The 13097-nt window shown below is 48.6% G+C and overlaps 1 protein-coding gene across 3 annotated transcripts in view; it reads right to left on the reverse strand.

Annotated features, from left to right (window-relative positions):
- SETD3 (SET domain containing 3, actin histidine methyltransferase) overlaps positions 1 to 13097 on the reverse strand; it is an 80306-nt gene that overhangs the window by 7287 nt on the left and 59922 nt on the right. The window contains exons 7-11 of one of the 3 annotated variants that reach the window (XM_045452039.1): positions 9971 to 10029; positions 8932 to 9046; positions 3876 to 3950; positions 2722 to 2888; positions 1784 to 1869 (exon numbers count right to left, since the gene is read on the reverse strand). In XM_045452039.1, the coding sequence (XP_045307995.1) occupies positions 1784 to 1869; positions 2722 to 2888; positions 3876 to 3950; positions 8932 to 9046; positions 9971 to 10029 (502 nt within the window). Of the gene's footprint in view, positions 1 to 1783; positions 1870 to 2721; positions 2889 to 3875; positions 3951 to 8931; positions 9047 to 9970; positions 10030 to 13097 lie in introns of those variants that run through there. The other 2 variants (XR_006705307.1, XR_006705308.1) reach the window with 2 other exon arrangements.

Raw genomic sequence — 13097 nt, forward strand, 5'->3', positions numbered from 1 at the left:
CCAAAGAAGACATCCAGGTGGCCAACAGACACACAAAAAGTTGCTCAACATCGCTCATCATCAGAGAAATAAATATCAAAACTACAATGAGAGATCACCTTGCGCCTGTCGAAATGGCTAAAATCAACAACACAGGAAATAACAGGTGTTGGTGAGGCTGCAGAGAAAGGGGAATTCTCACGCATTGTTGGTGGGAATGCAAACTGGCGCAGCCACTCTGGAGGCCAGTATAGAGGTTCCTCAAGAAACAAAAAATAGACGTACCCTATGGTCCAGCAATTGCACTACTAGGTATCTATCCAAAGAATGCAAAAATACAGGGGCATCTGGATGGCTCGGTCAGCTGAGCGTCCAACTCTTGATTTTGGCTCAGGTCATCATCTCAGTCGGTCATGAGTTCAAGCCCCATGTCGGGCTCTGCACTGAGCATGGAGCCTGCCTGGGATTCTCTCTCTCTTGCTCATGCACACACACTCTCTCTCTCTCTCTCAAAAATAAACAGACATTAAAAAGAAATTAAAAATACGACTTCAAAGGGATACGTACACCCTGAGGTTTATAGCAGCACTATCAACAACAGGCAAATTATGGAGACAGCCCAAAAGCCCATCGACCGATGAATGGATAAAGATGTGGTGTACATATATATATTAGGATATTACTCAGCCACAAGAAAGAATGAAATCCTGGCATTTGCAATGATGTGGATGGAACTAGAATGTATTATGCTAAGTGAAGTCAGTCAGTCAGAGAAAGGCAAATATCCTATGATCTCACTCATATGTGGAATTAAACAACAAAACAAAGGGGAAAAGGTGTGTGTGCAGGGGGAACCAGAAAACACTCTTAACAATAGAGAACTAACAGGGTTGCTGGAGAGGAGGTGGGGGGGGGGGATGGGCTAAATGGGGGATGGGTACTGAGGAAGGCACTTGTTGGGATGAGCACTGCATGTTGCATGTACATGATGAATCACTACATTCTACACCCTTAACTAGTATTAAACCGCTGGTTAACTAACTGGAATTTAAATAAAAACTAAAAACAAAACAAAAACAGTAAAAGCGAAGCCTTAGGACCATGGGATTGGGCCTACTGGGGTGGGGATGGGGGGACATTTTCAGACCAAACACGAAAACGCAAGCACAATCGGCCAGGATAAGAAAGGCCAAATGTCTGAGCTTAGGCAAACATAAAAGTAGATGCTGAATAACGGGCATTTAACTCTTTCTCGGCCTGAAGGAAGAGGCTGCGGACAAGAACATTTTGTGATGCAAACAGGGTCCTCTTCAGTGCTAACCTAACAGGATGCCTGACATTAGGAAGCCTGCCAGCAATTTCGCATCTCCAAAGCAGAGTCGGCCAGCCAGGGAGGTCCCGTGGCCCACGAATGCCACGCTGACCACATGACTTCGGGGGGACCCCCAGGTCCGTGCGCCGTGCGGGGAATACGGCTGTCTGCGGAACGAGCGCATCAAAAACTCCCCTCCACAAACACAGAATTCTGATGCAGTTACAGGATCCCAGATGTTTTTTCTTCCAATGCAGTAGAGAATTAGTTGTTTGTTACAAATGAATATTGACAACACATCAAGGACTTAATAAAACATTTCCAGGGTAAAACGGATCAACTTCCTTCTCCAATGTTGCCCTCCCCCCTCCCCCGAGAAAGCGCTCTAGTTTTAAACAATTTTATCTTGAATCTGCATCACTATGCTTTACACTTGATGCATTTTTTAAAAAGTCAACATCTTTTTTTTTTTTTCCTCCTGAAATGATTTACCTTCAGTCATGCAGAATACGCGGAGAAAAGCCAGGAGCTGGGCAGAGACGGGCGGCTCGGTAAAATGCAGCGCAAACACACTGGAACTGACAAAGGCAGAAGCATTAGTCGCCCTGCCCGGGCACCTGCTCTCAGCAACTCCACACTCGGGGAGGGTGGCCGCCCTCGAGGGGCGCTGAGCCGCGTGACTCATCCCGACCCCTCGCCCGAACCGCGCAAATGTTGCTTTCAGTGCCTGCAAAGTGCAGAAGGTAGGGCCTCTCTCGGAGGACGGCAGTCACCGCCCCGTCGGCAGTCTCTAAAAGCCTTAATCTCAGGGTGCGTGTGACAACTAAGAGAATTAAGTGTGCCCACGGTTCTTAAAAAATGTTACCAATAATTTATGTTGAGTTCACATTTTAATCATTAATCAAATATTGACAAGTTCAATAAAAAAAGGCCTGGTTAATCCATTTTCATTAAGAATGGTTCCTCCATTCCCGGGAGAATAATAAATCATAATTCTTGGCTTCTTTATCATTTTGCACCTCAAATGCGAGAAAATCTTCAAGAATTTAACCAGAAATTCTTGAAATCACTAGGGATCATGACTTCATTACAGAAACTAATGGTGGCAAAGAATTAAATGAAACAAATTGATCCGGGTCATTAACCTTTTCAAGGTGAAAGACACTAATGATCCACAGTATTTATTTAACTTAATGAGGAGTTCAGGCCGTGTCCCCTGGAAGGGACCATGAGCGCCCTCAACGACGCTGACGTTTATCTGAAAACGCCCGTAAGTCTCCACGCGTCCCGGTCTAAATCTGCTGTGCAGCAGGGATGCAGACATGGGGACAGACCACTCTAGAGAAGTTCTACTGACACACCAACGAAACACTGTGCAAGTGGAAATGCTTCTAGGCGCGCAGGGGAGAGCCGGGAGTCTCTGTACGTACGTGGGGATGCCGGCGCGGGCCAGGACCTCGGCCTTCATGGCGTAGAGTCGGTCGCTCTTACTCACTCCCAGCTTTATTTTCACTCTGTCGTGTGAATTATTGTCAAAGAAAAAACCACTGTGGATCACAAACTCTGCATTTGACCGAGTGCCATAAAAAATGTAAATCTGAGATGCAGTAAAGAAAAAAATAAAGGGATATAAAAGAAATTTAACATCATTCTCAATACAGAGCAGGGCAAAGGATCAGTTCTCACATGTTCAACTGGACGTCACACTCCACACACAAAACAGCCCTCGCGTGATCACGTGTCTCTCCTGCAGCCCCAGCAAGGCGTGCAGTTCCCCCTTCCCCAAACCGGCTGAGATGGGCCAGGAAGGGCGTCCGCTCCCGCCACCGCGTGGGCCTGCCTGGTTCACAGAGGAGCCCCGGCCGGGGCGCGCACTGCCCCTTCTCCATCCCCGGGACGGCGAGACCGGCCGGCACGTTATGACTGCACGTGGCAGTTCGTCACAGCCCCCCCCCCCCCCACCTCCTTCCACTACAAGGGTCTCTTCTGGAACAAGAGTTTCAGGCCGTGTCCGTCAGAAACTCATTTCCAGTTCTTGTGGCGACTCTGCACCCCGCATGGGGTCTCTAACTCCTCTGCGGGAAGGGCCGCCCGGCACTTCGTTAGACTCGCATTGCTCATTTTGCCTCAGCTGGGGCGTCAATGGTCGACGTCAGTTCTGCTTTCTGGGGGTAACTGCTCGGTCCTGAGACCGAGGGGTGGAAAGCAGGCATTCAGGGATGCGTATTTTCAAACTCACCGAAAGGCTCACCCCTGCCCCCACCCAAATCATGAGATGAAATCTGCAGATTAAAGTGGAAAGATGTACGGTGCCCGAGTCCCTTGATTTTGCCACTTAAATAAATTGCAAATACGAGGTCAACTGTGCAAATAATTGCACTTAAATCTGTTTTCTCCGTGGACCCAAAGCACAGTACGTTTCTTATGGCTTCAGGTCTCGAGACGTACTCCCCAGACGGTCCTAAATCCAAATCCCTAATTTTGTGCCCGAGCTAAATCCCTTTTTAAACTTATCAACACAACGCGAGCTCTGTGCCCACCGGCCGGCCCCCGGTCCGCGAGCCGGTGCGTGAGCGCCGCCCACCTGCTCTCCAGCCCGGAAGTCCTGCAGGGCCACACACTCGCATCGGTCGTCTTCCAGGTTGTAGCCGGTGGTGATCTAGGCGGGGTGGAGGGGGACAACTGTGAGCACGGAGGGGAGCGGTGCCCTCGCTCGCGAGGGTCTGGTTTGGCAGTCAGAAGACAGAAGGCAGCCGAAGGTACCTAAAAGGGCGCCTTCCGCACGCGCTACAAAACTGACAAACAACTTCTTGGTTATCGTAATCAGTTCTATTTACACCAGAAATTCTTACACAAGATTCCGCACGTGGAGCGAGGGAAGGACCTGACTCTTCGGAAAATACAGTGGACAGAGTGGCCCTCGTTGGTCTCAAGCAAGCGTCACCATTTGTCCCAAAGCGAGCCCCACAGACGGAAGCAGGGTCTCCTGGAGAGCACGAGCTGACTGCAAATGACTCCAAATACCGTTCCTCTCACCTCTGGCCGCTAAGAAACTAACGTGTGTCTTCCGTCGGGTAAACAACCGGGGAAAAAGGAAAGCCTGTTTCTAAACCATGCACTTACTTTACTCTGACATTAGAGAAATTGAAACTTTCAGAGAAGCAAAGGGAAAATCAAATAACTTAGCTGTGGTCTATCTTTCTGCTGAGCGCTGTATGTAAGCATCTCTAAGGCCATTACAAGTAAGTACCCCAGACCCGGTCCCAGGCCAGAAACCCACGTCTCCCCCCACCCCAAGTCTGTCCTGTCCTGGGGGGCCAGGCCACTTCACGTCCTGACACACAGGCCACAGAGGTGTTCTGGTGCCGCTACAGGCCAGCACTTGAACTCCTAAATTAGCCTTGGGGTCCTTGCCTTCCTCATCACTCCCTGGCATGGCTGAGGTCCTAACCATCGGCAGCTGGCTTCAGATTCCAGCACTGTCCCTCCCGCATCCCTAGTGACACTACAGTGCCGGCCTCCTGTTTAAAACCTTTTGGTAGCGGATGCCCGGGTGGCTCAGTCGGCTGAGCGTCCGACTTCGGCTCAGGTCATGAACTCGCGGTTTGTGGGTTTGAGCCCCACGTCGGGCTCTGTGCTGACAGCTCGGAGCCTAGAGCCTGCTTTGAAATCTGGGTCTCCCTCTCTCTCTGCTCTTCCCTGACTTGTGCTCTGTCTCTCTATATCTCAAAAATAAACAAACGTTAAAAAACATTAAAAAAAACCAAAAACCTTTTCGTGGCCATCCGCCTTACCTACAGGCAGAAGTCCAAATTCTTGAGCGAGGCCAGTTTACGGGGAGGCCCACGTCCCCCTGGGGCCCCTGACCTGCTACTCGCCTGCCACGCCCAGCCACTCTCCCATCTCCTTCATGTCTGGAGCTACCTTTTACTCCCGTTTTGCCTGAGCCCTGGCTTCTTTGGGGACAGCGCCCCTCATCCTACCCAACCCTCCTGTACTCCCAGAGTCCCTGTACTGTCACCCTCCCACCCCACACCCACCCCCAGGAGCAGTGTGGAAGCTCCCGTGTCAACCGTGTCCCCCGACACTGTCTCTGACAGTACTCACTGATGCGTGAGCCACTGGGATAAGAACAAGGCCCCCAATTTACACGAAAAGCTCCTTATTGGAAGTCTGTCCTTTAGAGCGGCCCCCCGATCTCTTAGACGGTCTGTAATTATTCATTAATTCCTTTGATCTCTTCATTTTGTCCTAGAGAATCAAAGTTCAAGACCACCGCAAGTGCCACTTACTGAAAAAGGCATCAACAGCGTGGCTCCAAAAACTGACTTCTGAGTCTAGGGAATAACATCTTTAGGACGGAGGGCCACGTGACGACAATCTTTCAACCCAGGACCCCCAGAACCCGTGGTTTATGAACCGCATCATACTGCCACTCAGCAAAGACCAAGAGAAACATGAAAGCAACAAGAAATGAATGCAGCCAAGGGATCTGGCACATTTGCCCTCACAGAACGGGTTCCACACTTGGTAAGATCAGCTTTATGAGGTTCCTGCCCAAAGTCAAAATCACTTTTCTGATCTCACACGGGATTCTGAGAAGCATGGAGTAGGAACTGCCCACAGACCCCCAGCCCTGAAAGTCTGTGGCTCCATGGTATGGTTGCACAGGGACCTGGCAGGAGCATCACACAGCAGGAGGGAAGTCAGGGAAGCAGGAGGGATGGATGGGGAAGGGCCAGCAATAAACCGAAATAAACAGGCAGAAATACGGGAGACAGATAACGGGACGGGAGGCGAGGCTCACAGAAGGGGGAGCGTGGTGATGCCACACAGGGGACCCAGGGCAGCCTTCCTAGAGGAAGTCTGTGAGTGGTCTTTGTAGACATCTGAGGAACATGTATTTCAGGCGGCGGGAAGAGCCCGTGCAAAGGCCCTGAGGTGGGCGTGTGCCAGTGTTTGAGGAAGCACAGGGGCCCAGACCTGTGTGTGGTGGGAGTAGAACGGGGACGCATGGAGCGGGGAGCCTTGTCTGCTACTTACAAAAACCCAGGCTTTCATTTTGAGACTGGAAAAAAAGCCTTGTGTAAATCTGAACGTTTTAGAGGTTTCAATACTCAAACAGACCTTGAGAGAGAGCCTCTCTCGCTTCTGCTTGAATTTCCCAAGGCCCTTCCATCCTGACCAGGAGAGGTACACGCTCAAATACAAGGGCTGCTTCACCCACTGGAACGGGCAAACCACCTGTTAGTGTTCTCCACACAAACGGAATAACCTCGAGAAAGGAACTTTGCTGCTTACGTGAGTTCTGAACCAGTCGCCCAGAATTCAGAGCTACAGCATTTCTTCCAGTTTAACATGGTGTCCCATGAACTCGTCTAAACCTGTGTCTCCATGTGGCTAGGCAATCAGCTCACGCTTGCCACCACCTCAGGCCCGGGAACCCAGCCGGCCTTCTCTTTTCTCCCCCGTCTCCCTGCTGCTACCGCTTTGGAATTGCCGTCACGGGCTTGGCTCTCCCATCTCAGCTCCCACCACCAGGCTTTTGTCAGAAGCACAGAGCGTTGCTGGGTTACAGATGTCTACCTACTCCCTCGGCGAGCGTCAGAACAGACAGACAACGACCGTCAGGATAGACACACACACAGAAGACAATCACCTGTCTGCGAAGCCAAAAGCCTTAATTTCGGGTCCCTTGCAACTTCACAGTGTTAAAACAGATTCTCACATTCTACCAGACACAATTTCCCTTGAAGTCTTGTAATTGCAATCGAAAGCAGTTCAGCCAAGGTGTGGAGTGCGGGATGCAAGGAAAACGGCCACCGTAAGAAAAAGCACCAGCACCTTGTCGGAACCCTCTAGAGGTTAGCCACGTATCGCCAGCTCTGTGATAGGACACGGACCTTATGAACTGCACTGAAGAAAACAGCGTTAGTGGTTGTCATCGACTCCTTATTTTGATCTTGAGATAAACGGACTTTTTTTTTTTTTTAAACTCTTGGAAAAAAGCGAATAGCTTAATCCCACTTACATGAAAGCAACACAAAAACTAGTGTGCACATGAGTGTGTGAAGGGGCACAAATGCACACCTGATGGAGGGAGAGATTCCCTCACAGACGGGCCCGGGCTCTGGGTGCTGGCGGGGCAGGGAACCTCCACATTTCACGACTGCAAAGGCATCTCACTGGTTAACGGATTTTGTTTGCTTACGATAATGTGTGTACTTTTTCAAATTTTAGAAATGAGACACCTCTAATGGTCAATCAAGTCTGAGAACGAATGACCTAACCCAGGGAAACAAAAAGGAGAACGCTATGGTCAAATATTAAAAGCGTTTTTGAAAACTTTGAAAACTTCAATCTTATAATCAGTTTAAAATAGCTCTGAAGGGGGTGGGGGGAACAGAAAAAGAATGAAAACTTTTATTCATTAATGAAAATAAAGTATGCTGTCCCTTAATATGGCTAATTAAATCAAGCATATCTAAATGAAGGCAGAAATGTAATTATAGGAGTGAAACCATTCTTTCTGTACAATTTAAGAGTATTACTTGCTGCTAGACCTTCCCAAATTAGCACCGGGGTATTCCATCGTCAAGGATTTGGCTCGTGCTACATGTGTTCTGGCCATTTTGTGGAGTTAGATGTGCAATACTCATTGACAGCATATTTTAAGCCTATTTATAATCCTGCTAATAATCACAAAGAAAGCAGACGTTGAGGAAAGATGGACAAAAAAGTAAAACCAAGCCAGTATGCTAGGGCCGTGCTGAAAAATTCAAAATATTCTCAAGTTGATATTTCCATATCCTGATACCAGGAAATGTTTCTCAGACAACCATCTCAGCACAGGGAGTGTGTCAGCCTCCGCTGTGGCTGGGGATCCAAAGAATGCGGAGGGACAGGGAGCCGGCTTCCTGGGCTTCCTCCTTTTATGCGTCGCCATTAACAATCATCATAAAATTCCCCTGTTTTCTTAATGTCTCCTACCTGGGGCTTCCCACGCCTGGCGATGCCTACCCCACACTCAAGGCCAAGGGCCCAACGCCCCAGCGCCAGGGAAACCAGGCCCTTCTCCCGGACAAAGCAGGTTAATAAGTGGGCCAGGGATGTGCCATCGTGTCAGGTGAAGGGAGAGGGAATCAGAGAAGGCCCGTAACAGGGACTATAGTCAGCGAAGAAAACAAGGACCGTAAAAGGAAAAACCAGAAAGAAGAAAGTTTTGGTTTTTTTCTTCAATAAATCGGCATTCTAAGGAGAGGAAGGAAAAGAAACCTTGGTTTGGTCTGTGGTTTAATAAGATAAGAACATGAGTGTTTAGGCTGGAATTATGGCTTCGCAAATCAATGCAGTTCGCTGTGGTTTCTGAAAGCGGAGTAAGATTCTTGTCCTAAGATTCTTGTCCCTGGTTTTCAGGATTAAGCAAACACCGAGAGAGAGAGAAAAACGGCAGCTTTTCTCGGCGGGAGGTCGGGGGCGGGGGGGGGGGGGTAGCGGGGGGGGGGGGGGGGGTGACCGGCTGGTTCTGTTTGCTGCCTTTGGAGGGAGGCAGGAAGCTGGGCTGGCTTGCCGGTGGAATGTCCACACCACAGCCCCCCCACCCCAACCCCGCACGAAACACGACACAGAGGGGTCCTTACCAGGCCGTTGGTGTGATTGCACATATCCCACAAAGGAATCAGCGCCAGGGTCACCCGGGAACCGTCCTCCGTGGGAATCTGGTTTTGTCGCGTCATCACAGAAGAGACTGCCCACCTGTAACACAGGAAGAGGTGGGTTACAGCAGGGACACCTCAGAGCCCGGTGCCGTCGTAAGCCAACCAGAAACTATGGTTTGTCAGACTTCTCGCCAACCGTCAAAACTTTTTCCTGAGTATTACCGCAGGTGATGGCTGGCCTTCATCATCGTTTAAAATTAAATCTAAGGCTGAGGGGAGGAAGGGGGACCTAGAAGGGAAAAGGGGAGAGAGAGAGAGAGAGACAATCCAGGGGTGAGGACTAAGCGGGGGATGTTCCCGGGAGACAGAGTGTCTGGAAGGAGGGCCAGGAACAGAGATCTCCAGGCCTCTGGTCCTCGCAGTGGCCGAGACCCTTGCCCCCAGGCCCATGCCACCCTCTTTATCCCGAACGCTGACTCTGCACCTGTATTAAGCCTCAGTGAGTGGCAAACGTAACTCCTTTCCGACCAGAAATCCTCTAGGAGATCGACAAAATGTGGCATGCTATTTTCTTATCACATGGCACAATTAAATCTTCTCGTTTTTTCAAAAAAGTCCCCACTTTACGCCACAATAGTCTATTTAACACCGGGGTGGGGGGGGACCCTCACGACCACCCCACACTACACGTTAATCTCCAGTATCACGTGGCCACCTCAGCTACTCCCTGACCACCACAGGCTGAAGGCAACTTCCGCGTGGTTATTAAAATGCTGACCCTTACCCCAGCTGTCCATTAGAACCTCTGCAGGACGACCTGTCTGGGGGCCTGACACGGTCACAGCAGGTCACTTCTTAAGTACTTCCCACTTCCCAGATCCTCAGATCACTTAGGAACCACCCCCAACACACACAGTACGCAACATACACCAAAGATGCGTACACACAGTCCCCCCCCACACATCCATTCCCCCGCCACACCCCAAAACACACACACAGGCACACACCTCACCCCACCAACCTGTAGTCCTCGTAAGTGAAAGCGTCCTTCAAGGGCAGTTTGTTGGCATGAGGATGGGTCTGGGAATTAGAAGTTTCAGAAAGCAGAGGTGAGAAGAGAAAAAGGGAAAACAGAAATCAGTCAGCAGAATTTCATTATTTAGCTGCCTAACAGATCCTAACAAGAGCCAAATGAAGCAGGAGGCGTCCAGCCGCGCTACTGAGGGATCATCATGCTATTATGCTCTCATACATCACTGTCAACTTAATTTCTTGTGCCCAGCAGCCGCCATAAATCTGCTTCTTCATATTTCGATACTAGAACCCACAGACACCACGCAAAAATAAAACTGAAGGTGGACCGACTTTACAGAGAGGTAGGTAGGCGCCCCCACGCATGGAGTGTCTGATCCAAATGGAAACCGGGGGCCTCCAGAGTTAGGCGTCTGTCCTGGCTTTCCTCGTTTTCTTCCACCCGTGACACGCTGCACACCCCTGAGTGCAGCAAATCTCTTCTTATGTGGAGAAAAAGAACAATTAAAGGCACTCTAATAAATGGACGGTTCTTTCATTTGTCTCCGACTTAAATCATTTGGATGGAAATCAACTTATGTGCAAATGAATCATATACATGGTAAGTGCGGCTCAAGTGCGGAAAAATCCAGAAAGGTAGTTTTGTGCGGTTCTAAATTTTACAAACAAGACAAAGATAAAAGAGAGGCTGGCCTACTGAAATATGACTCTTTTTTTTTTTTTTTTTTCCTGGTCAGATGAACATTTGGTGAAAACATCCACCACTTGACGCTCAGGAGGACGTTTTATGCATCTCCTGATTCCTCATCCCAACGACCCGGCCTTGGACCCCGCGAGGGCTCAGCAACTTTGTCTCCATTAACAAATGAAAAGCTGCGACGGGATCGTTTTAACCTCCGGTTTCAGTAACAGCCCGAGAGGCGGCCTGCAGTTCAGTGACCGAGGGAGCGCGCGGCGATCTCCGGTCGGGGAGCAGGGAGGTGCTGCTGGCGGGTCTCTGCAGCACTGTTAACGCGCGGAGCTCCGTGCAGCATGCGGTTTTTACTCTCGACGCATTAGCATGGCGAGTGCACGGCCATTTATCATCGCTCACTGTAATGTACTCGCTGGCACCGCGCGCAGGACAGTAGGGGATGAGGCAGAAGTGGCTCGAACCGTAAATCAATTAGAAAACAAAAGCTTGTGCTCCGTGCGCAATTTTAGGCAAATTATATATTACAAAAGGCTGCCAACTGGGCGTTAGCTCCCAGGTGCCTGCCTTCCCCTCGCGTTCTTAGCCCGCGGTTAACCCTTTGGAAGAAAAGTCAAAATAGGAAATTACACTCGTGTCATCTTGAAATGTTGCAGTAACAAAAGTGAAATTAAAGATGACGAATTTTAAGTCAGTGTGTAAGAGCACACGTTGCCCAGAGGAATCTTCTAGCTGCTGGAGGCAGATCGGGATTTCCTATCTCTGTTAAAACAAAAAACAAAAAACCCCTGAGGCAAGGCCGCGGTCAACTCCAGTGAAGAAAGATGCGCGAATCCCAGGGAAGGAAGCTTCTTCCTCCCTCTCCTTTGTAATGAATGGAGTGCAAGGCTACGTTGTACGAGTCCTGAAGATGTTTTCCATTTACAACGATGAAACTTAACTACGACACCGACACCGCTCAGGTTTCTCCTTATAAAAGGACAAACTGAGCAGAGAACTGTCCCTCCACAAAACCCAGGCCAGTGTCCGTGTAAGAAGCACCCCAGCGGGGAGGACTCCGTGGCTGAGATTCCCGTTCACTTACAACACAAGGAAACCTCAGGAGGGATCTATCCCAATGGCGCAGGACGGTGCCCAAGCCAGTGCTTTTCAAACTCTAAGCAGGTGGCAAGCACCGTTGTTTTTGTTATTTTAAAATATTTTAATTCATTTAAACTGTGGAATGCAGGATGGTATTTAGAAAGCTGGTAAATTCCAACACTAAATCCCATAGGTATTAAGAATTTGGTCCGCCCTCCCAAGAAAGTCTGACTTACTGAATGGGAGAAAAGATGACAATTTTCAAACACGGAATGCTCAATGTCAAAACGACTCGAAGCAAAAATCTTCCAACACTCCGAGACTCTGAAATGGCTTTCTATTCTGCACCCTTAGTCAAACAAGACTCCTCTGCAAGGACCAGACAGACGGAAAATTAACTCTCCAGAATGTCTCCCTTCCTCCTATTTACATACCTTTCTTCCCGAAAACAGAAGTTCGTGCTCATAGTCCTGATGAAGTCGTAAAGACAACTCAGGAAAACACACACACACACACACACACAACACACAATGCTTTCTTCAGATTAATTTTGATGATTATTTTGGCTGTAGGGTTATATAACATTTGTTGAAATCTGTTAGAAATAATTGTTCTTATATTCTTAAAAATTAGGGTGTGCCGACCGTACGTACTTCTGGTATAAAAAGCTATTCTGCCACAGAACACATGCACTTAACAGTTATACTGAAGCAAAATTTAATTTGACACTATGGAGAAAGGCAAAATAACTTCCATTTCAACAGGGCTCTCACCACTGTGACACTATCGCCACCTACTGGCCTTATGGTAGAACAGGTTGGGGCCGCCAGGTTCTTGGATCCTTTGCCTGGGTAAGCAAGGCCTTCACAGTAACTTACCCTAAATCCACACTGGGCTTATCTAGAAGAGCTACTGTTTCAGCCTGACTCCAGCAAAACCTGGTTTCTAAAAAATCCTAGTCTACTTCTTAAGTACTGTGTAATATTTTTACAAGGATCTTGAAACATTCAAATATCGAAAATGATTTGCACATGAAAAACATTTAAGTTTGAAAAGAAGTATTTTCACATACCCTGAAAAAAATGAACAAGAGTAAGAAAAAGAAACTATTCCAAACACTCCTGAAGCTCTGGACAGAATTCTTTTTTCTTTCTGTAAACACCAAGTCTTTTTCCTGTTGGAGACCAAGTTGGGGCCTAAGAATACATCTTCAAAAATTACAGTGTTAACCCGACATTATTTATTTCGAAGTTCCTAAAACGTTTTTAGATGAAAAGCCTTTAAGGTCATACTTTAAAGGAAGGATAACTGAACACTCCTCACCTTATAAAGAAAGCAAAATCGG

The sequence above is a fragment of the Leopardus geoffroyi genome, chromosome B3 (genome assembly GCF_018350155.1).
Source record: "Leopardus geoffroyi isolate Oge1 chromosome B3, O.geoffroyi_Oge1_pat1.0, whole genome shotgun sequence".
NCBI lineage: Eukaryota > Metazoa > Chordata > Mammalia > Carnivora > Felidae > Leopardus > Leopardus geoffroyi.